At 34.3% G+C, this 24,905-nt stretch overlaps 3 protein-coding genes and 1 long non-coding RNA gene across 5 annotated transcripts in view; 2 read left to right on the forward strand and 2 right to left on the reverse strand.

The window, feature by feature from the left end:
- The window catches only part of LOC106170158 (uncharacterized), an 8,522-nt gene extending 5,377 nt beyond the window's left edge, over positions 1–3,145 (forward strand). Inside the window, exons 6-8 of the mRNA XM_087001502.1 lie at positions 175–1,816; positions 2,099–2,190; positions 2,652–3,145. Coding sequence (XP_086857628.1) covers positions 175–1,816; positions 2,099–2,190; positions 2,652–2,776 — 1,859 coding nt within the window. The 3' untranslated portion in view covers positions 2,777–3,145. The remainder of the gene's footprint in view (positions 1–174; positions 1,817–2,098; positions 2,191–2,651) is intronic.
- A 954-nt stretch (positions 3,146–4,099) lies between these two features.
- On the reverse strand, positions 4,100–10,717 carry LOC106163780 (E3 ubiquitin-protein ligase rififylin). 2 transcript variants are annotated; one of them, XM_013541458.3, is made up of 8 exons: positions 10,531–10,646; positions 10,150–10,193; positions 8,376–8,584; positions 7,152–7,442; positions 6,647–6,925; positions 6,176–6,380; positions 5,818–5,850; positions 4,100–5,525 (listed from the first exon to the last, which is right to left on the reverse strand). In XM_013541458.3, exons 3-8 carry the CDS (start codon positions 8,508–8,510, stop codon positions 5,329–5,331), a joined length of 1,140 nt encoding a protein of 379 aa, XP_013396912.2. In that variant the 5' UTR covers positions 8,511–8,584; positions 10,150–10,193; positions 10,531–10,646; the 3' UTR covers positions 4,100–5,328. The 2 variants fall into 2 exon arrangements, with proteins under 2 accessions (XP_013396912.2, XP_013396913.2); XM_013541459.3 differs by lacking the exon at positions 10,150–10,193 and having other exon boundaries at positions 10,531–10,717.
- Positions 10,718–11,704: 987 nt separating this feature from the next.
- The window catches only part of LOC112042175 (TPR and ankyrin repeat-containing protein 1-like), a 28,873-nt gene continuing 15,672 nt past the window's right edge, over positions 11,705–24,905 (forward strand). Inside the window, exons 1-11 of the mRNA XM_087014421.1 lie at positions 11,705–11,910; positions 13,892–14,136; positions 14,389–14,554; positions 15,224–15,432; positions 17,069–17,207; positions 17,538–17,698; positions 18,290–18,401; positions 18,520–18,684; positions 18,920–19,099; positions 19,796–19,981; positions 20,234–20,487. Of these exons, the coding sequence (XP_086870547.1) occupies positions 11,904–11,910; positions 13,892–14,136; positions 14,389–14,554; positions 15,224–15,432; positions 17,069–17,207; positions 17,538–17,698; positions 18,290–18,401; positions 18,520–18,684; positions 18,920–19,099; positions 19,796–19,981; positions 20,234–20,487 (1,824 nt within the window). The 5' untranslated portion in view covers positions 11,705–11,903. The remainder of the gene's footprint in view (positions 11,911–13,891; positions 14,137–14,388; positions 14,555–15,223; positions 15,433–17,068; positions 17,208–17,537; positions 17,699–18,289; positions 18,402–18,519; positions 18,685–18,919; positions 19,100–19,795; positions 19,982–20,233; positions 20,488–24,905) is intronic.
- On the reverse strand, positions 21,151–23,101 carry LOC147763889 (uncharacterized). The gene is made up of 2 exons (XR_015334909.1): positions 22,627–23,101; positions 21,151–21,550 (listed from the first exon to the last, which is right to left on the reverse strand). It is a non-coding gene; the product is annotated as an uncharacterized LOC147763889 (long non-coding RNA).

The raw sequence follows: 24,905 nt of genomic DNA on the forward strand, positions 1-24,905 counted from the left end.
TTAAGACGAGCAGCAAAACTAGCTGACTGCCTTTTCATCTTGAGTTTCGCAAATCGTCTTCATTGGAGCCTCGTTTTTTCCTAATGTTGCATTGAATATATCTATTCAATCTAAATGACATAATTTGCCATTAGCAAATGTTACAGAAATTTAAAAGAAGTTAATTGCTTTCAGAAACGTACGAACGCAGTGCTGAGGCGTGTCCGTGTCCAGTACCCTGTAATAGAACGCTGTTCGACACGACGACCACATACGCCACTATTTCTAATTTCAATACCGAAACCTGGCTGAGAAGTGAAGGCTTACAGCTGCTTCAAAAGAAATACGTCAAAGCAAGAGAAATTCGACAAAAGGTTGATCAAGCCATACGCACAGACGACGAGGCTAAATTTAAAGATTTGTTGGAGAAATATGAAGATATACTTCGCTTTTTCGATAACATAACAATTATTCTCAAAACAGTCAAATCTTCCATAAGTACTATGACGGAAGAACTGAAACCAAGAATTGCTTTTCACAGTAACTGGGGACTAGAGTCTAGCGTTTTCACATATCATAATGATTTTATCAGAGGGTGGAATGTGATGGATGAAAGGACGTTCTCTCATGTGACAACAGGTTTTTTCCAAACTCCTGATCTTTTCAAGCACATGATGGACTGTGCGCGTTCCTCTGACCATAACGACACCTGCTTTCGCCCCGCTGTTTTTCACATAGTTGACATGAACTTGTTAACAAAACTTAGTTTGGCAAACAGGGCACGTGCCAATTTAACAAAAGTTTACGAGGCTTACATTAATGGGACCCCTCTTCTGACCTTTTTGCGGACCCCTGAGCGGCATTATGATATGACATATGTTTCGTTGTATTTGTTACATCATGATCTTAAGAACACTCATGAACATTTTGAATACATAATGAGATACTTAGGATTATATATACAATCACTGCACAATTTGCGTCTCGTAGCAAAGCAAATATTTGAAAATGGAACCCACAATGAGACTTTGTATCAAACTAGTATCGATACTTTTATTTCAATGAGTAAGAAATTTCTTTATCAGAAGTACATGATTTATGATCGAATTGTTGCTAAACCAAAGGAAATGTTGGAAAACATAGTGCAAACATTTAATGCATATAACGAAACTTTGCATACAACAATGGCTAACGTCCTATGGCCAATAGACCAGCTCTTACAAGATATGAGTTCTCTGCGAAAGACAGCCGTCAAAACTTTGCGACAATCCATCGACAAAGCGCAACATTACACCAAACACGACAACATTACTAAGACAGAAGTGGCCGTGTCGTTTACCTCGCCAGCTGTCGAAGAAGAATTACTGAATATGCAACGATTCTTCGGGGCCGCGCGGTCTAGAGGCAGAGAATTGCTTGACAGCCTCCATCAATATCAATTTGCGCACACTGCAATGTGGCAGAACATGATGGATGAAGTTATTCTGGATAATTTTTATCAGAAGATACACCAAGATGTTCGTGATATTTTTTCAAACACTTCAGATAGTGCTTATCTGCTCGACATTGTCCGGAGAATGCTACACTACCCACGGGGTTCGTTAGACAATATCTCCATGCCGGAGCTTCAAGTTCTAACGAATGCAGATTTTGCAGAAATAGACATGCAGAACAAATCAGCAGAAATTGACATAAAACTTGGGAGACTAATACAACAAGCTGACCTTGACATGTCACTTGGCAATAAAGATGAACTTTTCCTATCTGCTTTTTTCCATCGTCAAGAGCAACTGGGTTCCTTTAAGAGGAAGAACATGATTGAAGCAACTTTCTTTATGTGAGTAAGTTAGGTAAACGGATTTAACGCTTAAAAACCATTAATAACCACACGTTAAGAAACCATTCAATATAATTCGAACTCGGCCTTGGGCTCACTATAGATAAGACCTACTATCCAAAGAAAGAGAACCTAAGCTGTCACTCGGGTTTGATGTCCACCAAACGAAGTCCGCAGAGCCCGTTAGTGACTTCTAGTTAAATCCAGTTTTTTCGTGCTTTCATTTGAAGAAATCATTATAATGTACTTGAAAGCTTATGTAATCATCCCTTTTCGTTCCAGGGAAAATTTTCTTCAGCTTGATGTTTTTCTGAAAGAGTTAAGCTACGAGGAGATCAAGCAGCAAATAGCTTATGACACTAACAGCTTGTGGAGTAAGTTATTTAATAGCGTTTGCAGTGACGAGAGCGCTCTCTTTAACCTTGCCGGATATTTAAAACACTGATGAGTTCAGTTGACACGCAAACATCTTTTTAATTTCCTTGATTTTTTTTAGTTGACGGCGTATTATGAAACTACAATTTAGATATTAGGTTTCATTTCATGAAGGGCAAAATTAACAGTCAATGGCCTGTTGCTCGGCTGAACGTCGCTGAAAGCGTGTTTGGTGATAGTTGCTAAATCGACCGCTTGAGCTGAATTTTCATTGCTAAACATTATGGCTTGCATAAATATAAGAAAATAATTTGCTATAACAGACGTCAACGGTAGAAATCCCTTAAAACGTCAATATTCTAAGAAACATATGTTTATGGTAGATATCTATGCGTCAATTGTTTAACCATTGTAATACATTTTAGTAACTTAATACAACGTTTCTTTCTTTTGTTTTCAGGTGACATCGGTGGATCCTTAGGACTATTTGTTGGGGCCAGCTTAATAACTTTGCTTGAATTTGTGGACGTTATCATTCATACGCTATTGCTGAAAAGAAGGATAAGAAACAAGAAGAGACACTAAAGATTCATAAATGTTTTTCTAATAGTATACATATGCCGGTCGTGTATAAATATGTGAACATTGTAGAGCCACTTTATATTATGCATGTTGCATACCAGTGTCTGGTAAAAATAAGTTTTTCAATTGGAAGAAATAGCCCGTTTGCAAATAGTAAGAAGAAGAAAGAGAAGACGATTAAACCAACTTAAAGACCTGCTTGGCTAGGCTTCAGGTAAAATTCAAACCCACATGACATATATATATAAAAATGACTCCATTTTTTAAATGGGAAAATTATCAGTTTTTTAGATACATAGTTTTAGAATCATTAAAATATATTTCTGTGTTGCTTTGTTGTGTTTTTACTGTACATAATATAATTATAAGGTAGCCTGCTTTTCAGTTTTGTTGCTAACACTCAATAGGAATGTTCCGATTTTAAGAATTTATGACTTACAAAAATACAGTATCTGTAAAATTCACATTTTTTCCCGTACAGTTTAACGCGACTAACGCTTCTAGGATATTTTTGAATTATCCAAAATATTTGCTGTAATCAGTCAATTAAGTTATAATTTACAAACAATCTTGCATCCATTTCATTTGCCATACTGAAAGCGGTCACTCTGGGGATGGGATGTACCATGTGATATAGTTTGACTAAAAAACTTTTTTTACTTGCTGGTTGGCTTTGCTTAGCCTCAGAGGCATGTTCATTTCGAAAATTGGCAGGATCGAATTTTTATTATTATTTTTTTTACAAAAGTTGGTGTTTACAGGAATGTGCCTGGTAACGTTAAAATAGGGAGTCTTTTTCATTAAGTTGCTATATGTTTGCAACCTTGCTGTCTGGTTGAATTTTTAATGACAGGTTTTATATCAGCATTTCTGTACGTGCAAAATACCAGCTAGAGTGTATGCATGTTACAATGTAATATTTAAAGGGTTTTCTTCACAAATTATGAATACATGTCTCATTACAAGGAGAAGTAATATTGTCATCCTTGTATATTGGAAAAGTTGACGTTTTCAAGATAAATAGCATGTTTGTATTGAAAATCATGAAAAAAAAAAAAAAAGATAAGAAAATGTCATGTTTGCCAGTTTTTCATATTTGTTGGAATTAATATTGTCAAGTTAAAACAGTTTTAGATATCTTTACGACAGGTTTAATATCAGCATTTCTGCATGTGCAAATTATTAGTATGTATACATTTAACATTATAGGCATTGCATAATAGAGGATTTCACTCACTGCTTTCATAGGAATGCATTAATTATTAATAATACAACATATACTAGTAAACTAGAACAAGTTACAGCATAAAAAGCAATATCCGGGGAAAATGTTTTATCTCACTTTTATTTATATAAACAAATGTACAACTTTTAATTAAATAATCTGAATACAATATCTAGCCTTTTGAGTTTTTCTTCATCAATTGCAAATCCTTCTTTCAAAATGACTCACATGGAATGTACTTGAAAACGCAACTAAACTCATAAAAATATATAATCTGACCAACAAAGTATCACATTTTCTAAATGCTGAGACAATTAAACTGCTCACCTTCCCAGATTTTTTGTAAGTTTCAGTCCTCTACTGACAAATCTTTTAATGGTTGATGTATTTCCGCATTAATGCTACTGCTTTTGTAACAATATGTTCTCTGCCTTATTGGCACTTTGCTTTTGTTTCTAGTATTAATACATACCTAAAATTAAATTATTCCTAATATACTTTTAAATTTTGCGACGATGTTTTTGATGAATGGAGGGTAGATTTTCTAGCAAAAATAACAACAGAAAAGATAAAGGAGATCAGTTGCCAAAAAGTGTTAAAATACATTAGGTTTCAAGCAATTCAGCAGCATGTAATCAATGATAATCAATTCACATCTGACATTCATTTAAAAAAAGTAATAAATAAATAAATAAAAAAAATTAGAAAAATTAATTAAACAGACTTAAAGTTTAATTTCTGTTATCAAAAGTGAGAAATTTATACCTACTGCTCTTGACAGGTTTTTTAATGAAAACAAATACAATAAAACATTTACTTAAGTTTGTAAATGACCATCACTGGTTTTTTTGCTTAAAGGAAATTGCACCAATCATTTAATAATAAGAAAAAGCAAAATATCCTACTGAACAACTGAAATGTTACTTTTGTAACTGACTATAACAACATAATTTGTTGTGAACAAAAACTTGGATGTTTATAATTACGGATTTAAATTAAGATATTGTGATTACATATGTTGATATTTGTTGCAATATTTAATTATTCACTTTTCATGTAAACAAGAAGTGGCATAGACGGTCAACATAGCGAACATTAAAAGCTGCATAAATGATTTTTCCATTATTATAAAGCTTTCGTCTAATATAACCAAAATTATTAAAATTCTCTGTTAATGGAGTTGAATTACTATTGTACTAGATATACTAGTTTGATACAATCAGATATCATTAATTTCTTCTCTTGTACTGTTTAACCACTGGCAATATAAATTATGCAACTGAGAGTCAAGCCCAGTGAACCAAAATTACCTACCTATCATCAACTGGGATTATGACTTAAATATCCTTACAGCTCTCACAACATACTGTCTACATATGGGGCACTCTGACATCCGTTTGCCACAGTTAGTACAAGTCACTGAATGTCCACACTCCAGTAACACACAGTCCACTGTATGGTCCATGCAAATCTTGCACAGTGAGTCTTCAGGATTGCTTTCCATCCTAGTAGTGCTGGGTTTGTTGCCTGGAAGAAAAGATGTTCAATACCAATGCATTTCCAAGTTCCAAACTGGGCAAAAACCATTTTTTTAAATCTGGGGAATTAAGAATATTTACCTACACATCTAAACACCACATATTATAATGGCTATGAGCCATAAAATATTAATGTTGTGCTTTTTTTAACTTCCAACATAAATCTTGTCAAAATGTCTTTTATTTCTTACTTGTATATAGAAAATTTCAAATTAATGTAAGTCTTTACTGATTTCAAAAGGATCTCATGTACTTCTAAATGCATAAACTTGTACAGGTACCTTGTTTCTCAGCCAGGCTGTGTATTTCTTCAGCTATTGAAAAATGAAACAAAATGTTGAAGAAATCAAAATAAAAACATAAATATTAAAATCAATCTAAGTTTGAAAAATTTCAGTGCTTAATGTGATAAAACCTAGTGCACTAATGGAGTAAATGTGAAAACTGATACAACAGTAACACAGGACTAGATTTGTGAACTCTCTCCTTTTCACTAGTCTCATGCAGAGAAAGAATTACTGACCTATGATCTCCACAAGTGTTGTCATATAAAAATACAGTGTGCATCAAATTAGGTACAAGAAAATCCTTACCTTTTCGTTGATTTTCTCTATATAATAAGACAATGAAAATACTTACCTTTTTTCTGATTTTCTTTATGTGACTGCCAAAGCCTCTTGGCCTTGTCCACCAACTCCCACTTCTCCACACAACCTTTATAATCCACAAAGTTGGCTGCCAGTAGTTCCTTGAGTTGCCGTGGAGACAAGGTGTCAATCTGCTCAATGTCATCTATGGCACTAAGTCTCATCCTTACATGTGGAGCTCTAGGGTCTGGTTCCTCCTGAATGAATGAATCAAAATGTAAATAGATCTACAAGTAATATTGTAACTAAAACAAACAGCACTGATCTATCACAAATGTATTTTTTTAGGTTGTCATGCTTAAAAAAATTCATAATAAAATAATTTATTGTTATATACCTAACAGTAGTAGTAATAAAATGCAGATTTCATGGTATAAGTCAATTTCAGATAATTACAAACTAATATTGTTGGAGGCAGTGTATGAGAGAAACTCAGTGACCTCATTATGTGCATTTTTCTTACATCACTGTCCATGAACCAATCATTCCCAATTCTCTCTTCAAGATTTCTTCTTTCTTGCTCCTGCCTCCTCCTCAGTCTCTCATTTCTCTCCTCATCCGACTCCTGGTGGTTCAATTGTGTTGGAGGAGATTGCTCAGAATGTGTTGGTTGAGCTGGGGTTGGTTCTGGTGGTGGTACTGTGGAATGTGTGTCACTGTGCTCAATGTGTTCACTGCTGCTCTCATCAGATGATGGCACAGACTCCCTGTCATCTTGTACTTCATTTTGTAGTCTATGTTCCTGGCCACAACAAAATTAACAAATCTATAAATAAATTATTAAATAAAGAACAAAAAAAAAAAAAAAAAAAACAGCTGCCCCTCCCCCATGACAATCTCAATCTGCCAGTGTAAATAATGCAACAATTCAAACCTGGGATTGCATGCAGAAATAGGCAGTGTATTAGGAGATAAATCTTATTCAATTTCATGCAAAGACATCTGCTTTTACAAACCTAAACACTTACTTTTAACACTTCTAAATGTCTTCGGTGTTCCTCTTGTTCCTCCAAGTATGACTGGTTGCCAGAGTGCCTCAGTATAAGCTCCACTAAATCATTCTTCTCCGTGCATCTTTGGTATTGTATCACATGTTTGTTAAGGTACACTTTTAAGTCTTTCAGTCTGAGATCCATCAGTGTCTGTCTGTCAAACTGCTTGGAGGCAAACATCTGACAAAGTTGACATCTACGCTTGTTAAAAGTTACTCTAGTGAGACATGCTGAGCAGTGGTAGTTACCGCAGTCTAGGCAAATTCTCTGAAATAGTAAAACTGAAATTTCTAAACAGCTCAGAGTTTTTTTTTTGTGTAGATTGTTCAAATATGAATAATCTGAAGATAAAACACATCTATAGCGTATATAACCAATATGCCCTTGCAGGAGCCACTTCCTAATGCCCCTATTTCACACAGACCACGAATACCACGAATTGCCAGGAATTGACAAATTTCAGGATTCGTAAGGATTCGTGAGATTTTGCAAATTTTCTGGCCTAATTTGATACACTCTACGATTCAGTTACGATACAGGTGCGATAGTGTTATGAATATTTGTGGGATTCAGCTGGAATCGCACGAATATTGTCAAAAAAAGCACTACGATTTTTTGGAATCGTGACTTCATGGCCAAAATTTTGAACTGCTCAAAATTTTTGCCACGAATTCCCGATTGATCAAGAATTGCAAGAACTGACTGCGATTATATACGAATCTGTTAAGAACTTCACGAACTGATTACGATTCAACCACGAATCCTGAAATTTGTCAATTCCTGGTGATTGGTGGGATGTGTTGTCTGTGTGAAATAGGGGCATAAAAGAACTTTAGTCCAGTCTAAATGTTAAGACCAAAACTGTAGTTCTTTTTCACTATCTAATGCTAACTCAGTGGTATTAAACCAAATGAGATACCATGCCTGTTTTATAACAAGAAAGAAGTGGTTTTTGGATCAATGATTTTATTCTATTTAGTGAACTACTGTACATTGTTAAAACCAGCTAGGCCAGGCATATATTTCTCCACTCAGCCCTCTACCATTTCCAGTGAGTGGCCTCTCAAACTCAAGGTGGGCGTACATGTGTATCAACATGCTTCAATTAAATAAATTTAGTAGATTCATCCGAATGATGTCACAAATTTCAGTGTAAGATCTGAAAATCTCTATCAACAAATTTCAATATATCTGGCTTACCTTTCTCTTCAGAAGACCAAACACAGCACCACATTTTTCACATGACATTATTGCAAGCTGGCTACTGCTGTCAACCTTATTTTGACCTTGACTCTGAGGTTGGCCTTGTGCTCCCCTCACTGCACCCGCCCCCATTAGAGGCTTTTTCTTAATCCTGTTTTGTGATGTATGTATGTACCCTAGTTAGGTTGAAAACAGATTTCAACTGCCTGAAATACAACGCATTAAACCAATTAAGATCATTAAAAATGAAAGTAGAGGAGCTAAAAAGGGACATAATGTGAAACTGAATAAATATTTTACATGAGACAGGATAGAAAAAAAATGAAATTTGTGAATATTTCACTTGTTGCCTACCCAAACTAGAATGGTTGATTTTTAAGGCAAATACAAATCATAATATTTTGCATTTAAAATTCTAATGTTGAAAAATTGCAATTCCATTTCTACTACTACTGCTATAACTTCTACTTGTATCAGAATAATTTCAGTGGCAAATAAGAGTTGTACAAAAGTACTATAGGTTAATGCAACCAATTTTCTTTTGAGCACAGTTTTGACTTTATGGCTTGTAACTTTAAAATGCATCAATAGACCTTTTTGGTATGCCAGGTGTCGCTTTTTAGTGACAACTTTTCCCATTTGGGGCCCTACCTGACAGGGCAGCAGGCAAGCTAGTCATAACATTTAGAGATGAGAAGTGAAGAGAAAGAACATGATCTAATGAAATAAATGGTGCAAGAACTAAAAACAATTCTGAAAAATATGGGAAAAATTTAAGTGGGAAAAAAGAACAGTTGATTGCAAGAATTAATACCATACGTGACTAAGAACTGCATACTTCACATGATTGCATTACTGATGAAAAATTGACAGACTTTCAGTGGAGTGCTGATTTGGGAGATGTTCCACCAGTGACAGAGGACACTGTTACTGGTTATTTTTTAATACTCTGGACTGCGGTAAGAAAAACAACAATTTCCACTTAATTAACGGGGGCAGATTGAGCCCATCTTCTGGGTCTTCAGGAAGACGGTCAGATATTCAAGTTTACACTGACGGGTATCTATTTTTTCTGTCGGAAGATGGTCAAAATGGAGAACGGAAAAACAAAGATATTTTGGAAGACTTGTCAGAAAATAGCTCTGAATCCACCCCTGATTAAAGCCAATAGCATTTTGCTGTCAGGTCATGTAAGTGACTTGATGGCTAGGAAAGGGACTGTAGACACCATGATTGTATGCTTGGGAAAAGTAAAAGCTACCATGAAGGAAAAACATGGTATCTTGTGATCACGGTCTGTGCCCTGGATACCCTGCGGCGTATTTACTGGCAGCGCGAGCGAGTTACTTCCAAAGCTGTAATTAATTCTCGGGTGCGCTCGGAGGAGATTCTAATACCTTGACGCATCGCTTGCCATCGGATCATGACGGTTGCATTCATATCTGTGTGTGTATAGCTTCTTCATCTTCTTCATCTTGTTGTTGCACAAAATTGACAAACACATTTTTCAAAGCAACCGCGACTACCATTTACTTTCTAACTTCCTTCTGCTCATGCATCAAGGTATCAGAATCTCCTCCAAGCCCAGCCGAGAATTAATTACAGCTTTGGAAGTAACTTGCTTGCGCTGCCAGTAATTATGCCGCGGGTATCCAGGGCATAGACCGTGATCACAAGATACCGAAAATAGATTTTCAGATTTTTAGAAAATAAATTTTCCATGTGAATGGAGCCTTTGATCAGTGGCTTTGCTATTCAAATATATGCTCACCATGAAATGCTCTCATTACATATGTTATCTGGATGGGTTTGAACCTTGTAAAAACATGAAAAAATATATTGCATAAGTGCCAATATCTTTCATGCATAAACACATCTTAGATATATAAAAAACACAAATCAAATGCTACATGTATACTGCAATCTCGACGACTAGAATCTGAATAGGTTAATGTCGCTGGGCCTGTTCGGCGTAGACGCGACGACGGTTAGTGTTAGTTACACAAGACAACATTACGAATAAATATAGAGCCAGAAAACAATAGAAAATTAATGTAAAATAATTCAGTTCACATCTTGAATGGACGAAGTTGCAATTATCTTTAACGTGAACTTTTATATCGGTTGTTTATTTCATTATTCTTATACCCACCAATATTCACAATGTGCAAACCGCTGCACAGGCAAAATCAGCACCGGAAGCGACCAGAAAACGTCGCTTCAACATCACCAATAAATGATAAATGAACCAAAACTGAAAATAATAATAAGTTTTTTGCATGCCTTCATTCCGATCAGATGTTTTCCTCAATATTCATTCATGAGAGAGGATAAAAAGAGAAAAAAATAGAATATATTTACTAATGATACGAGCGATGGGCACGTGACTTTTATATAGTAACTGGATCCCACAGTCAGGATATGTCCACCTGTCCAACATAATGGTGGTTATGTGTCACGTCAAGTAAAAAAAAAATGTCGTATCAGTTGAGAGAACAATAAATATAATAAACAATCCTTTCAATGGCAGACTGTACATAAATTCACATTTGGTATCCACTTCAAATACACTGACTTAACAGAATGGAGAAAACTATACTTACAGATATACAATTTTGTAAATGAGCAAAAATGTAGTTGGCTACCATTATGTGTATATAGTTTGCTACTATGATAGACCCTATATCATTATGCAGAATTTGGTGCTGCTACCATTAATGAATATAGGAATGTATATAGGCATGATGTAATATTATATGTACAAGTAATTAACTAGAAATTGTATAAAACATTGATTCCAAATGCAAAATTGGTTTTTACAGAGATTTTTGAGAGGAAGAAAATTGCTTTTATTTCAGGAGAAAATTAGATTTGTCGAGAAAAATCCCAGGTAAGAAAGTTTCAAAACAATACACATATGATATGATATGGGTGCAAAACGGGAGAACACATATACTGGGGAGTATTAATTAGTTTTGAAAGAGAAACTGGCATTAGTTATCTATTGTGTACGGATTGTCACTGCAAGAATGGTTTATGCAATACTTCAGCTATTTGTAGTGAAACGGGGGCGTCTCGATAGTCCGAAGGTTCATTGGTCCGAAGGTTCATTGGTCCGAAAAGTGGTAACATTTTCATCGATTTTTTAATCAAGGTTCATTGGTCCGAAGGTTCTATAGTGTACATTTGGACCGATGAACCTTCGGACTATTGCTACGGCCCCGTTGATGTACGTCTTTGACCTAAGATAAAATATGGACATGGTACGTGGCCTGACATGGTACGATTTCAGGCTGTGGCCTGGCATGGCACGGTATCAAGCTCCAGCCGGCGGTCTCTCCAGTCAACTACGAGGGGATTCCCCATAATAATAGGCTTATTGAAACCAATTTGTAACGCACTTCCTTCCCATGATTCGGAGAACTAAACGGAAGCGAAAGCATAATGTTCTTTTTACTGCTGTCATTATTCATTCCATGAGTATTCAACACTGACATTTACCATAACCGATTGATGGTTGTTTAAATGGCGGGTAATATAAAATTTTCTCAGTTTTATTTTAATGTAGTACGTGGCCTTACGTTATATGAAGTTTTAGTAAGGCGAACTTTCGTTTTCCATGTTTCGTGATAAAATTATTTCAAGTTAAAAACAACCATAACAACTATTGCATCTTTGTAATAAAATATACATTTTTGTTTACCTTAAAACTTTGAATTAATTTGTAAAGAATAGCATACCTGTACATACAGGATCCACGCGTTTATTTTCTTTTCTTTTTGAATTTTTTAAATTATGCTCCTGAGACTTGATTTACATTTGGTACATTGTAAATAAGAAAGAAATATGTGACATATCTGAGCATGGATATACCGTCTGAAATCTGAGTTTAACTTATCTAATTTAGATATTTTTCTTCTTTTGATGACTTCATCTTTGGCATTTTTAAGACCTCGTTAGAAAAGAGGCTCAAAATCCCCATCTTGATAATGTACAGGTATGTAAATTCACAGGCATTTGAAGATTGTTGGCTTTATCAACAGTCTGCCACACTTAAGCCTTTGGTGCTACAGGCTACATGTATGTACATGCACTGAGTATGCCTGCAACCAGTGAAATTTTATTAGGACCAGTACATTTTTCAGAATGTGTGAATTTATCAGTCTGACATGGTTACATATGACTATACGTCCCCGCACCGATACTCCCCCGCACCGGTACATCCCCACACCAATACTTCCCCGCACCGATACTCCCCCACAATTACAGATATACTGAGGGGAAGTATCGGTGCGGGGAAGTATCAGTGCGGGGGAGTATCCGTGTGGGACGGGGTATGGGGTCGTATCGATGCGCATAATACAAAAAAATTACGAAGGGGGATTATCGGTGCGGGGGAGTATCGGTGCGGGGGAGTATCGGTGCGGGGGGGGGGGGTTACAGTGCAGGGGAGTATCGACATGACCCCTCTGACATGGCCATTAGATTTTCTCTTTATATAAGGTTTCAAAAGAGCTTCCAGTTTTTAGTTAATTTTATTTTCTGAAATGTAACTGTAACTGTTAGATATGATGATTCTACATGAAAAGATGAAAAATCAAGGGCTTGTTATGTTGAGTATTAATGCAAGGAAAATGTCCAGTCTTTCTGAAATTTTTATTTAGACCAGTGAATTCTGATTTGGACCAGTAGATTCTAGGAAACTATAGTATATTCATCTGAATACAAAAGTTTTTGTCACAGGCTGTATCAAGAAAAGTAATATGCATGTGAAATATTTTCTTTTTTTTTTATTTATCAATAGACCTTAATTTAAAGTCTATAAGGCAATTGTAACAAGTAATTGGTATTATTACAGCTAGAGTTAATCTGATGCTTATAGGCAAAGTTCCAGAATTTTGGTCAGGGAATATGAGAAAATATATCTTTACTATTGCTACATTTATTAATGGAACTTAAAATTTGGTGCTTCAGATGATTGAGGAAAGTTTAATATCATGGTTGAATAATTACCATTTTGAAATACCCTGAAACATTGTTCTCCCTGGTGTGCATCTCTCCTTGACTTTACAAACTACTTAATATACATGTAATCATATAGTTAAACTAGTTAACAGTAAGTACCTGATATCATATCTTTATCAATACTTACATACATGACATACTTATAATGGTGAATTGAGTAAACTTTGATCATTGTTTATTAACAGGGAAATGTGTAAATTTTTGCAACTTTTGCACAATCCTTTAATATTGCTGCCTTTTTATCTGTCCTTTCCACTGTTTAAGATGTAAATATAAGATTACAATTTTTATTGGGATCTTCTCACTTGTGAGCAGTAAGAAGAACTATGTCAGCTGTATCTAGTTCAAATAAAGTAGATTTTAAAATTTAACAAATGACAAAAAGAAGGCTCGATTTCAATGATACAACACTTTGATGGCTTTATGTGAAAAGTACATTGCTTAGTTCTTTATTTTTGTATGATATACATGTATATGCATTATTTCAGGCTTTTTCTTTAGCTGGAAAGATGTGAAAGGCACTGGCAACCAAGCCTTGGGCCATGGTGACTATGAACTAGCCACGGAACACTATAACCATGCCATTTTTCTGGCAGAGAGTTGCGGTGCAGGTTTGAGAGAAATTTCAGCATTGTATAGCAACAGGTCCTTTTCCCTTTCAAAGCTGGGACACATCCAACAAGCTCTTCAGGATGCTTTCCACTGTATTGACTTAAATCGGAAGTGGTGTAAGGTAAATTTCCCCATATGTAAGTACTTTTTTGGAAACATGACGCATAACATTTTCATTTGTGGATCAGGAAAATTATTTATATTGACTTACGAGCTTCCTTGCTGTGACCCTTAAGTTGATTTAAATCAGATTGAAAATGTGTTTTAAAGATCCCAACAAATATTATATAGGATTAAACAGTGGTAAATGATTGCTTTATTTCAATGCAATTTGTATGTATTTAATATATTTACACTAAAAATATTTATGAAGGGATACTGGCGAGCGGGACAGGCTTTGAAACTTTTGAAAAAGTCCCAGGAAGCTCTTCAGGCATTCAGTGATGGCTGTGCACTGGTGAATGAAGATGATGGCAAAAACTTTCATACTAAAGTTGACTTCATTGTGGAAATAGTATCCTTGTCTCATGAAATTGGAAGTAAGTAGAAAATTAATGCCTTACCAAATCACTGCTAAATGTTGTACTAAATGTGCAAACTGATTTAATATATGTTTGCATCAAATTTGTCTTGTGAAATTAACGTGCATGCCTTACAAAAAATATTAAATGTGATGATAAAATCATAATTAAATCACTGGTTTTACCAAATTGCTTTGCTCAAAGCAAATTTTGATTTTTTTAAACATTATTATTTTGCAATTATTGTATTTTTCATGTAAGCCAGATACTAGGATCTCCTCATGCAAAAGAAAAAGAAGACTTAGATCCTGTTCCCATACCTAGATCAATCTAGCAGGATCGATTCATCTTCAAGGTTTTTTTCCCCTAAACTGGATTCAGTAGCTCTGATGTCTGGGATGCCAACTGTTAGGGGGTAATTAACCATCGTTTTGCAGCTTCAGTAGGTGTGCCAGACATATAAGCCACTAAGCTGAATGCAATTTAGCAAGAATCCCCTCAGAGATGGGTTGATCCTGGTAGAGCGATGTAGGTGTGGGAACAGGGTCTTATATTATAAATACAATATAATACATTGTTTTACTAGAAATTTATCATTCAAATTTCAAATGACTTTAGAAATATTATGAAAATAATCTACTGGTAATGCATTGAAAATTTAAAGATTTTGTTCATGATTTAATTCAGGCTGGATATACCTTGCAACACATGTTAGAGCTCGTGATAATGTGTGGTCGCAGGTGCTGTTACGTATGGCAAAAGAGAAAAAATGGGAAACACTCTTAATCCTGCTAATGGGAACTGGAGTCTTCAGAAAGGAATCTGTCATGTTTAATTACCAAGGAAAGTTCCCCAAAATAAGCACTCAAAAGATCTGTCTTACCAACTTAATCAAGGTTTGTATGGTTTGATAATGATACAATCATTGATTTTATTTATACCCATTTGCTTTTTATGAACAGACACAGATGTGTCTGTACATATAGCTGTCACCTGCATCTACATGTATCATTGCCATTGCTGCCGCTGCCGTGCACTTTCACTGATAACACAATAAGTGGAAAAACATTTTACCTTTTGGCGTGAAACTTACAAAACTGTTGAATATTCATAAAACCCAGGTCAAGTTAGAAAATCAGCATGATCAGGCCATTTTTATGGAAGTTATGCTGTTTTTTTTTCACTTTTTCAGCATATGTACAACACTGATAACACTATAAGTGAAAAAACATTTTACCTTTTGGATTGAAACTTACAGAAATGATGAATATTCATAATATGCAAGACAAGTTCTAAAATTGGCATTATCAGGATATTTTTAGAAAAGTTATGCTGTTTTTTCACTTTTCAGCATATATGCAACACTGATAACACGATAAGTGGAAAACCATTTTACCTTTTGGCTTGAAACTTACAGAACTGATGAATATTCATAATACGCACGCATGATTGCGCCATTTTTATAAAAGTTATGCTGTTTTTTTTCACTTTTCTGCCTTTTTGCCACACTGATAACACATTTCAAGGAAAAGTGATGGGCCAATTGTCTTGAAACTCACAGGAGTGATCAGTCTTACTGAAATACAGATCAAGTTCTAAAATAAGCTTGATAGGTTAAGTTTTGGTGAAGTTATGCTTTTTTTGTATAAAAGTGTTTTTTTTCCTCAGATTTAATTCTTGGGCATGTTAATTTCATTTTTGAACTAATTAGATATGTAAAAGTGTTCTTTTGACATTTTCTGCATCTAACAATATTGTTAGTTGATTATATAAAAATGATGGTAAACCTGTTATTATGTATTGTGTAATAAAGTGTCGAAAATGGAAATAAACTCATATCATTGCAGTTTGTCAGATTCAGTTATTCACTAGAATCTCTGAATGGAGCAAATCGCACATTTAAAATTGTTCTATTGATATATTTCCTATGTCAATAATTTCCTTAGTAGATCATTTAAAAATGAAAGTACATTGATTATTATTTTGTTTTATGTAAAGAGGGTGTTGAAAATGGAAATAAACTTATTTCATCACAGTTATCTCTTGTTTACATTTTTTGCATTTTCAGTGTGACTCTGAACTTCCATGGGCTTGAAGACTTTTGCTAGTCACATTTTCTGAATATCCCTGATACTTTTATTTTATTTTTTAGAAATTGATGGTCATTATGCTGTTATTGTTAAGCATTATGTAATATTGCATAAAAAATGAAGAAAATCCTTTTTTGGGCAGTGCCCCCATAGTGACCATTAGGGGAAAACCATGTCACTTACTCTTCTCAAATTTACAGAAAGATAACATAGGACTAAAATACAGCTTCAGTTGAAAAACCTGTCTTATTGGTTAACTTTTCTAGAAATATAGTTTTTTGTAAAAGTTAAAATGTGAATTATTATTATATGCTTTTTTTGTCTGTACATTAAACAGCCTTGATGCCTTGTTTTTCATTTCATATTATTCAAACTTTTCAATTACTTTCTTTTGTAACTGTAAAAAATTACACTGTCACACGGTATTAAATCATATTTACAGTACTGTGCATCTCAAGCAGACCCTCGTTTTGTGCATCTTGCAATCAATCTTCTGCAACATGGATCCAAGGAAACAGATATAACATTAGAGACAGGGGACACTCCATTTCATGCAGCTCTTAGAATTGCAGTGAGAACCTGTAAGTTCTACTAATTATTATAGGAGTTTGATTAACTTGTTACCTGCTCTGTAAGAGTATGTGATGAATATGAACCCTTTAAAGAAATTAGTTTTATCTGTTTAGTTAAAGTATGAATATCTGGCAATGTTTATGTACCATTAAAGGTTGTTTCTACCACTAAATTGTTTACTTAACATGGACATGATTTAAATGGATAGATTTTCAGTTAATTTACATGTATTGATTTATTTAGAACAAGTAAAAAAGTATTGGTGATATTTCTTATCAGTGGGGCAATTCTTCGAAAATTTTTTTACTAGTAAATAAATATCCAGAATGTTTTTCTAGCAAATACAGACCTTTTGTGGCATTTGGTAAATTCCAACCCAGACAGGGTTAAGGCAGTACAAGATGCCCGTGGGGATACTCTCCTGCACAAAATGGCCAAAGCACTGGCAAGGGAACAATCAATTTTCTTTGGGGAAGTCACATTTGAACTCATGGAAAAAGTTAGTATCACTTTTATATGTTCTGAAATAATGCCAACTATTAAGACAGTTCTATTATTATCAAGACAGAGTCACAGAGAGTTAAGAAAGTATGAAGGACTAGACGTGAAGGAGTACATGGCTTTGTTCCTGTATTTTTTAATTGTTGATTTCAACCCATGAACATTTGCAGTTATTGTCCATTTTCTAAAAAGACTATATTTGTTTAAGGCAGTTAGGTGACCTTGTTAGTCTCATGGGCAAAAATTGTTACAGGTACCAAAGAAATTTAATGTGGAATGCAAATACTAAAACTAGATATGGCTGGTACAAGTACCGATGACCATTCCACAGAACTGGTGCTTGGTTCACAATAGAAAAATACATTTTTGAAAATAGTATTCAAAGAATTTGAAATAATAAAATCCATTTATTATTTAACAGTAATTTGAATTAACCTATGATAAAAAAAAAAAAAACTGATTCAGAAGGAAATTTTAAACTGAGTGAAAAAAGTTCTTTTTCTATCATCTGACACATTCATTTCCAATGTGAACATAGAAATTACTTCTAAAAACTACTGCTTGATTGACTTTTTTTTTGAAATTCTAGATAGATTCCAGCATTAGAAATAAAGAGGGAAAGCTTGCCATAGACTACATACCAAAGGGGAGTGCATTGTATGGTGAGCTAGACAAGAGAATGAGACAGAGCACATCAAAAGGTAAGAGAACTGAAAATAAGAAATATATATGAAAGTTTGATGAAACTTGTAAACACTTCTATATAGATTTATATACAACTTCATGTTGAAAAGTGAAGTAGTACTTGTTTTTATATAGGAAGAAAAGGGGAACAATGGGGTAGACCTGCAACTGATACTAACAGAAAAACTGACCTAAAACCTTCTCCTCAACCCCCTCAACCCCACTTTGGTCAAACTGATTTTAAGGGTGCTAGGCCCAAGGACACACAGACAGTACACAAGGTTGATGGAGGTGGAGATGGTGAGTGATTTAATGTTTTGATATTGATTAAGGCTGGGAAAGATAATAAACTGAAAAAAAAGCAAATGACAGGAGAGCTCAGAACAAATTTTTAAGAGATTGTAAGGAAAGACCAACAAATCTCTAATCTTTTAGACGGTTAGAAAAAATATACTTTTTTTATTATTGAACTCCATTAGGAATTTTTGTCATCATTTTTTTCAAGCCATGAAAAGTGAATGATATTTTTCCACAGGAAAAAAGAGTCAACAGTATGGTAAACCTGCATCTGGTGGCAAGAAAAAAGTGAAGCAAAAGCCAGGTGTACAACAATCATTTGGTCCTGAATCCCCCGGGGGACAACCTGACTCATATTCCAAGGGTGCCAGGCCTAAGGATATACATGTTGTACACAAAGTTGATGAAGGTGGGGATGGTAAGTAATGTTTTAGTATATAAATGCATAAACCATATTTCATACTGTGTATGTTCTCTAGGGAAAAGTGGTTATGATGTATTATGTGCCTTGAAGTGAAGAGTATATATGTGTCAGACTGAAGAGTAGGCAAATTTAGAAAATCACTAACTGGCACTGAACCACATTCTTAAAAGAATTGGTTGCAGAAGAACATCATTATGTTTGAATTTTAAATTCCAAAACTGCCAGATTCCCTCAAGAACCTGTAACAATGTGACACCAAGATGGCGCGTAGCCATCAAGCATCTCTATTACGTAAAGCAAATGGGTAATACATATTACAACATTATGATACATCTTCCTCTTTTTAACAAAAAATTCTTATTAAACTATCTTATGCTTCAAGATACATTGTTCGCTTATTTTACCATAAACACGATCAGAATAAATACAAACATTCTTTAACATTCTTCCCCACTTCTGGTACCATGTAACAGTGTGACACCAAGATGGCGTGTACATGTAGTTATCAAGCATTTTTAATTACGTAATGCAAATGGGAAATACATATAACAACATTATGATACAACAACTTTTATCTTGAATACAGAATATGGTACATATATATGATTGGTCTGTTTAAACTGATCTCCATGAAAAAAAACTGTTTAGAAGCTGCCGACTGTATTCGTATTAAATTCTCCTTCTGTGTAGGAAATACTGAGCAGCCAGTAGACCTGTTCCAAAGGGGAAAAGAGTGCCTTGCCCAGTTGGAGTTTGAGAAAGCACTTGGATCACTCTGCAAGTTCTTGGAGGAAAACAGCAGTGCCTCAAAACTGAATGCTAAGGCATCAGAGGCACTAGATATTGTTGTAGACAAAATTGTTCCTACTTTTAAAGGTAAGTGGACCCAGGAGAGATTTTATGCATTTTGCAATATTTTGTTGGGATTAATTATTTTAAGTCAAATATATAGTAACTAAGATTAATGCAAATTATGAACAATAATCTGTAATTATTATAATTTTTCTTTTGCTCTCATCTGCTGTGATTGGTGTGGCCCATTATATTTTGATTGTGCAAGAAAACTAATTGTCTAAATTGGTGGTCGAATTCTATCGCATGTCAAATGGCTTTATTTATTTTTTTTAGAGATCCCCTCTAGAATCTCCTGCAAGTTACCTGAGAAGATATGGACACAGGTCATTAAACAGCTGACCAAGAGTGGAAAATGGCAAACAGTTCAGAAGTTGCTGCTTGGAGGGGGCAATGGTCATGAGAAAGGTCAAGGTGGTCTTGCAGACAACTGCAGCACTGCAGGAATCTCCATTGCGCATTTCCTCGGCAGCCATGATGAAAGAGATGTCAGTGTGCACAAATATGATCTGGTAACTGCTCTCCTCAAGGTAGGTGACATTGGACTGTATTCAGAAACCACACACAAAATCCTTGTTAACTGTACATTATAGTAGGCAAGCATGCACTTTCCCATGCAAGCATGGAAGTGGCAGAGTTGAAGATAATAATATCATGAGCGTTTTTCTATGGAGCCATGTCTGAAAGGTACTTTATTGCATCCCCTTACGAAAATTTCCTATAGGATTCCTATAGGAAATTTCCTATAGGATCCTATAGAATTTCCTATAGGTTCCTATAGGAAATTGGCCCAATTTCCTATAGGAACCTATAGGAAATTCTATAGGATCCTATAGGAAATCTTATAGGATCCTATAGGAAATTGGCCCAATTTCCTATAGGATCCTATAGAATATCCTATAGGATCCTATAGAATTTCCTATAGGTTCCTATAGGAAATTGGCCCAATTTCCTATAGGATCCTATAGAATATCCTATAGGATCCTATAGAATTTCCTATAGGTTCCTATAGGAAATTGGCCCAATTTCCTATAGGATCCTATAGGAAATCTTATAGGATCCTATAGGAAATCTTATAGGAACCTATAGAAATTTATATTAACTGTTTTGAATATTTTTACAGCTTTTTATATATTGTTGGAACTTAGGCAAAATTGGTTATAGGCACTGGTCCCTCAAAACAAAAGAGAGTATCATGTTTACATTCTTTATTCAATATATAAAAATGTATAAATGTACATATTCCACAGTATGCTATGCAACCAGCTTACTAGAGAATTGTTTCATAGATTTTTGCAAATTTAACGATGCTGCTACTGCTTTTGAATTATAAGTTCTATAAGTTATCACAAGGATCAAATATGTCTTGTCAAGCTGTGGCATCACTGTCTTTTTCTTGTGTGCGTTCGAACTCCTGCCAGAATGAGTGGCTAAAACCTCCCTTGGCCAGATTGTGTACATTGTCAGCATACTGCTTTAGTCACTTAATAATTGAAGAATTTTAGACAAAAGTCTTTTGCACATTGGTCAACTTTACTGTGATAGTCTTCTTAAACTCCGTCTAAGTTGTGTTGAACAATTTGCAGACACAATCTAAAAGAAAAACATTGTGAATTTCAATTAATTGTACATGTCTACAAAAATGCAAAATGATGAAGGAAAAATTTTCTAATGAGATCAATAATAATTATTGCACCAATTTTATTTTGAGCATTTCATAGCCTTTATTAGTTAACTGTTTTTTTTCAAAGACAAGGTATTAAAGCTGGATAATTTGTAAAAAAAAATTTTTAAGAACTTGAACATATTTCATAGAACCAAGCCCACAGGAACAATCAGAAACGAATTTTAAAATGCAGTAATCAGCAGTGGAGAAAACTCTACTCTGGTTAAATATGCAATTGGGCCATTACAGAGCTGTCAGGGCCAAGGGCCAGGGCCAAGTCTCAAAAACTCATGGAAAACTAATTTCCGAGGGTAAACAGTAATTCCCTATATTCTGACCAGTCTTTGCTTGACTTAAATCATCAGTCCAAACCACAAAAAAAGCAACTCCAAGTTAAAATTTATAGCTTCCGTGTAAGCAAAATGGTCAGATTTTCACAATGCACATTTCATTTCCAATATGTATAGGTAAGCAAAAAATATTTTTAAACAAACTATGGTGTTTACCTCACATTTACGGTTGAAAAGAAATTAAATGAAAAGAAAACTTGGCAAATAAACGATCCTGAAGAACATGTGAGGTAATGAAATTTGCCCTGACAGCCTCTCTAACATGTTAATTGTATGTTATTTATTAGCATAGGTCTTTCTCAGTTATATATCATGATGGTTCCTTTGAGGCAGTTGTGGATAACATTAATAGATAATTTTTAATAAATCACAAACCAAAAGTTATATGAAATGTAATTTTTTTTTTTTTTTTTTTGATTCAACTGCATTTATAGAAATATTTTGATGAGCAATTGATCACAGTTTTATAAGAAATAAAGAGAATAAACAGTATTTCTTTGTTGGCTAAAAGGGAAGCTATACTTTATAAATTATAACTTGTTTAATGTAATATAGATATGATGTTTACAAGGTACACTACAAATTAGATCAATCATCTCATTTTCAATTTGATTAAATGCCCAAATGATCCAATGCATTACTGTAATACATACCTTCCTCAATTTGATTTTTCTACACTCTGTACCCTTCCACTATGCTCCTGAATTTAAACTGGCTTGATAGCTGTACACTCATTTGCTGCTTGTCTCATATAAACAAAGACTTAGACAGGATACCACACATCTGATAACACCTAATAGGCGGTTACTGTTACTAGTGTAACAATAGCTACAGGAGTAGTGACCTAATAATAGGTGCCAAGCTAACAAAAGAAATTCACAGTTGTTGAATCTATGGTTATGGTTGGTGGAGTAGGGCATTCTCTAGCTAACATCAGTTGCAGGCCCGTAGCCAGCAATTTCAAAAGGGGGGTTCTTTTTCTGAAAAAGTGGACCTTTTCCCATAAAAATGTCATGTACCTAGATCAAATTTTACCCAGAGTGGACCTTTTTCCAGCAAAAGGGGCAGTTCTTTCGAACCCCCCGAACCCCCCCTGGCTACAGGCCTGAGTTGACTGTTAAATCTTACAAGTGATTGAGCATAAAACTTATCTTTATAAACATTAATTTGTCCTTGTTTCCTATCCTTTATGAGGGACAGCTAGTACTATACCCTAAATGTTCACTTACTTTTACATTATATTTTATATATTAGGCAGGATTGCACTTTCACAACAGCCAAGCTAGTCAAGTACAGTCTAATTAGATAAGGTTGACTTTCAATAAATATGAAATATGAAGTGAATATGATCACACAAAAAGTAAAAATACATTATATACTGATATTTAGACCAGTTTCATTATTTTTCATTCAACCTGGCCTAATAAAAATTCACAATTAATATGGATTAACATAGGATTTCCTATAGGTTCCTATAGAAATTCCTATAAGATTTCCTATAGCATCCTTTAGGAATTTTTTGATGGTCTGAACATAAATTAAAAATCAAAATCATATACTGATATTTAAACCAGATTCATTATTTTTCATTCAACCTGGCCTTACAAAAATTACCTATATGAATTGGCATAGGATTTCCTATAGGAATTCCTATAAGATTTCCTATAGGATCCAATAGGAATTTTTGTAATGGTCTGAACATAAATTAAAAATCAAAATCATATACTAATATTTAAACCAGATTCATTATTTTTCATTCAACCTGGCTTATAAAAATTCCCTAAATGAATTATATTAGCATAGGATTTCCTATAGGTTCCTATAGAAATTCCTATAAGATTTTTGTAATGGTCTGAACATGAATTAAAAAAAAATCAGCTTCAATGATTTGGTACAAAAACATTCCTAATGATAAAATATTTCTCTATAAAAGATTACTTTAAAATGATCAATTTTTTTCAAAAATTCTTTAAAAAAGAAATTAAAGAATTTCTATAGAATCCTATAGAAGACTATAAGATTGTGCATTATAAACAATAAAAAGCATTTTTGCTTTAATAGTGATATATAATTGACAATTCAATTGATAAAATGGACCTATATCAAATATCTATTGTTTAGAATGATATATGTTTATAAGATATGCATTTTTCTCAAGGTTTTAACTTACAACAATTTCCTATAGGATCCTATAGGAAATCCTATAGGAAATGTGCCCTATAGGATCCTATAAGATTTCCTATAGGACCCTATAGGATCCTATAGGAATCCTATAGGATCCTATAGGAAATTTTCGTAAGGGTCATTTTTGGATCTTTGCTTGTGAGCACCAGTTATATTGGTACAGTAGCATTATCAACCAATGAAATATTTCAGAATTTGTCAGAAAATTACATGTGATCTTTGCTATCATTTATGGAACTAAATCAACATGCATGTATGAGCATGGATTTGTTTTATCAACACCTGGTACATATATTCTGAAAGGTACATGAATCAGTCACCTTTTTTAATTTTTTTAATTCTCTACATTTGTATGCTAATTTTTATGTACAACAGCCGTTTATTGCATGCAGTCTTACGTAACATTTTATGGAGGCAATTTTCAAGCCCGAATTTGCTTTATTTATAATTTGAACTTATGTAAAAGAAATTGAAACGCAACACCAATAGACATCAACAAAACTATGCAAAAGGAAATGACCATATATGTAGTACAAAAGTAATGTTTTAAACTGACATGGTGATTTTTAAGGCCCACCAAACTGTCCTTCATCTTTTTCTGAACCCCATGGCTATATCAGGGGGGTTTCAATGGGGAACATCCGAGATAGCCTATTTTGAACATCTGCGCAGCAGATGACGTCAAACGAGACCTGGATTGGAGCGAGATTTCACGAGAGGTGGGGTTAAAATCTGCCATTAAAACTTC

This window comes from Lingula anatina, chromosome 1 (assembly GCF_051362555.1).
Source record: "Lingula anatina isolate TDL-2025a chromosome 1, LinAna3.0, whole genome shotgun sequence".
Taxonomy (NCBI): domain Eukaryota; kingdom Metazoa; phylum Brachiopoda; class Lingulata; order Lingulida; family Lingulidae; genus Lingula; species Lingula anatina.

What these genes read in the sequence shown, in the direction of transcription:
- LOC106163780 (XM_013541459.3), bottom strand. Translation starts at nt 8,510, where the DNA reads ATGGGGGCGGGTGCAGTGAGGGGAGCACAAGGCCAACCTCAGAGTCAA. An exon ending in TAAAGAAAATCAGAAAAAAG is followed by an intron (nt 5,851 to 6,175) that starts GTAAGTATTTTC and finishes ATTTTTCAATAG; the next exon opens with CTGAAGAAATACACAGCCTG. An exon ending in CAGCCTGGCTGAGAAACAAG is followed by an intron (nt 5,526 to 5,817) that starts GTACCTGTACAA and finishes CTTTTCTTCCAG; the next exon opens with GCAACAAACCCAGCACTACT.